Source organism: Otolemur garnettii, unplaced genomic scaffold (genome assembly GCF_000181295.1).
Source record: "Otolemur garnettii isolate 467f Iridium unplaced genomic scaffold, OtoGar3 scaffold00065, whole genome shotgun sequence".
Classification (NCBI taxonomy): Eukaryota; Metazoa; Chordata; class Mammalia; order Primates; family Galagidae; genus Otolemur; species Otolemur garnettii.
The window spans coordinates 1,983,498-1,986,962 of record NW_003852460.1 but is presented as its reverse complement, the minus strand read 5'-3'; the positions used below and the strand labels follow the sequence as shown (position 1 = coordinate 1,986,962).

At 49.0% G+C, this 3,465-nt stretch overlaps 1 protein-coding gene across 1 annotated transcript in view; it reads left to right on the top strand.

The window, feature by feature from the left end:
- Nucleotides 1-2,770: 2,770 nt before the first annotated feature.
- The window catches only part of ARSD (arylsulfatase D), a 27,350-nt gene continuing 26,655 nt past the window's right edge, over nucleotides 2,771-3,465 (top strand). The window contains exon 1 of the mRNA XM_023515062.1: nucleotides 2,771-2,779. Coding sequence (XP_023370830.1) covers nucleotides 2,771-2,779 — 9 coding nt within the window. The remainder of the gene's footprint in view (nucleotides 2,780-3,465) is intronic.

Sequence of the window (3,465 nt, the reverse complement as noted above, 5' to 3'; positions counted from 1 at the left end):
GGGGGAGTGGAATACAGATACTAAAACCATGCAATGTTAAAAATAGCGACCCCAGACCAAGAGCCCTTGAAATTCCAGAGTATGTAGCACATGCCAAATTAAGGGTTGAATATCAGAGTTAGAACTGGAACTGAATATTTTTTGGAACAATGATGATTCTTACTTCCTTTTGGATTACTATTACAGAATACCATATTCGAGGCGGGCTATAATACAGGGTAGACATAAAGTTCATGTGCAGTTTACTATGTTTTAAAGTATTTAAAAACTGCACACAAAGTTTATGTCCACTCTGTACAACAATATATTTATTGCTCACAGTTCTGGAGGCTGAGATGCAAGACCCTGGTGTGGCAGAGGCTATGTCTGGTGAAGACTCAGCTCCTGGTTCATAGATGGGGCTTCAAAGCATGAATTTTGGGGGACAGAAACTTTTAGGCCATAGCAACCCCTCTTGTCTGCTGGCTTAGCAATGGTCCTGAGCAGAACAGGACGGCAGCAGAAGACAGAACAGTGAGGCTGGACAGCGATGTTTACCCGCTACCCAATCACCCTCATTCCATTCTCCGCACACACCTGTCTAGTCCCTTCCTGTATAATCCATTCAGGCACCATTAAAAAATACAACAGACCAAGTGGCCAAAACATCAGAAATATATTCTCTTATATCCTGACAGTCTGAGATCCAGCAGTCTCTGGCTGGACGCTCCTGAGGCCTCTCTCCTTGGCCTGTGGATGTCATCTTCTCCCTATGTCCTCATGGGGTCGTCCCTCTGTCCATGTCTGTGTCCTGATGTCCTTTTCTTATAAGGACACCAGTCCTACTGGGAGACACCAGCCCTCCCTATAGACCTCATTTCACCTTAATCGCGTCTTTAAAGACCCATCTCCAAATCCAACCACATTCTGAGATCGTAGGGCTTAGGGCTTCCACATAGGAATTTGGAGACAGACACAATTCGTTCTGCTTTGGGACAAGGGGTAACAAGTCTTTTCTGTCTCCAGATTCAAGCAACGCCTCGCCCCAAATTATCTGATCCACTGTAACCTCCTAAAAACGGGGCTCTTCACTGGGGAAGGGACACAAAAAAGGGACGGGGGGTGGGAGGCCAGAGAGGAGAAAACCTGGCCTGTTGAGCTAGAAAGTCCAGAGTAGGCGTCCTCAAACTACGGCCCATGAACCACATGCAGCCTGCCTAGGACATTTATCCAGCCCGCCAGGTGTTTTTGCCGCCGCTGCCTGTCCTGCTTAGCAGCCAACTCCTCCTGGGGCCTGCAGTCCGGCCCTCCAACAGTCTGAGGGACAGTGAACTGGCCCCCTGTTTAAAAAGTTTGAGGACCCCTGGTCCAGAGGGTCCACAGAATGTGGGTATGAAGTAATGTAGATAAGCATTGATCAATAGAAAAAGGCAATATTGCCTAGAGATGCAGAGAGGCCAAGGAAGATTCTTGCCGCAGTTTCAAACAGACAATATTTATTCCGCCAAGTCTCCATTGTCTCACTTTTTCTCCTCTGTGAGACAGACCCACTTCCAACTCTCTTTGGAAGTGCTCTAAACCTTCTCTTTGTTCTTCTTAAAATAAAATCTGTTACCCTGAAATTTGTGCAACTTATTTTCAGTTTCCAGTTATTTTTGTTTTTGCATGACTGCCGAGCCTTGGTTGAACTTTCTAGCTCCGCGGAGTCATGGAACCAGGTGAACTGGGTTCGGGGAAGTGGCAGCCCCGACCCCCAACATTCACAGAGACCAACCAAAGGCAAATCCTTGTTCAGCCAATTCTCCTTTCGGCCAACCCCTAGGGCTGCAGTGTCTCTCCAAAAGCTAAGATTTGGGGAACAGGTCCTGCCAGCCACGTCAGATGCCACCTCTGAGTTCTTCTCCATCCACTTAGGCAGGGCCACCTGTCTCTCTGTGCCCAGCCATCACCCTCACCCCTGATGGCTTTAAAGCCATGTCCCCATAGAAGCTCCATGCCCTTCAAGTCTAGTGAGACCTCGGAATTAAGCCTCCCCCAATCAGTACCTCCAAGGCCACCAGCTCCCACTGTCCCCAGCACCCCTTAAAATTCCTGAACATTCAAGACATTCCCTGATGAAAGCTGACTGTGTTTGAGTGATTCCCCCCAAAATTGCTCTCCTCCAGCTTCAGGGATCTTCCTCCCTGCCACAAAGGATTTCTGCAAAGGATGGAATCCCACCCCACCCTCACTGAACCTCGACGCAGACCTCTTCTAGACCTGCTCACTTGTTCCCGACCTCGGCTGGCTGCTCCGTCTGTGTGGTGCTGGCTTTACAGGGAATGCAAGGACGGAAGCCCTCGTGGATGACAGCCCCTTGAAAGAAACAGGGCAAAGCCCTAAACAAACCCATCTCAGACTCATAAATGTGCCCGTCACCAGACCAGGAGGGTCCGGCCGCTTGGCACTGTTGCCCAGTATGCAGAGACGGGGACAGATTCACTCAACTTTGCCAGAAGGCCGGCGATTCTGAACACAGAGTAGCCTCCCCAAGACTGTTCCAGTCTTCCATTTCCCAAATTACGGTTTTAGATATAATGGTTCACAGTAAAGACCACAATAACTCTGATTTTTTTTTTTTTTATTGTTGGGGATTCATGGAGGGTACAAAGAACCAGGTTACAACTACTTGCATTTGTCCGGCGAAGTCCCTCTTACAAATGTCTTCCTCCTCCAAGAGGTGTGCCAAACACCCTGACGCCCACCTCCTCCCTCCCTCTCTCCAAGGCTCCCCTATTCCCCCACCCCCACCATGTGCCAGGTATTTTAATAATCAGCACAACTCAGTGACAATCTATTGTAACATTTCCAATTCAAGTTAATTACTAAACTATTCAAAACACACATCTTTAAGGTGGGAGCTAAACTTACAAAACAGGAAAAGGGGTGAAAGTCTGGGAGGAGCTGAACTGACCAGACCAGCTGTGTCCTGTAGGCCCAGCCTGGCCCATTCCATCTTATTTTCACCCTCTGTACCAGGGGTCCTCAAACTTTTTAAACAGGGGGCCTGTTCACTGTCCCTCAGACCGCTGGAGGGCCGGACTGCAGGCCCCGGGATGAGTCAGCTGCTAAGCAGGACAGGCAGCAGCGGCAAAAACACCCGGCGGGCCGGATAAATGTCCTCGGCAGGCCGCATGTGGCCCGGGGACCGTAGGTTGAGGACTCTGTAGTCTCATGTCGATGGAAAAGAAGCCATACTTTGTAAAAATAATTTAAGGCGGGTTATACTGAGCCAAATTTGAGGACCATGGCCTGGAGCCATGCTCGGGAAGACTAGAGCAAGTGGACCCCAGGTGCTGGGGCGATGGTTGGGTTTTATACATTTCAGGGAGACACAGATTACAACCAGTCATAATATGGGGAAGGCATATATTGGTTTGGGCCCCAAAAGGTGAGACATTTGGAAGCTGGGAGCTTACAGGTTGTAGGTGAGTTTAAAGTTCCTTT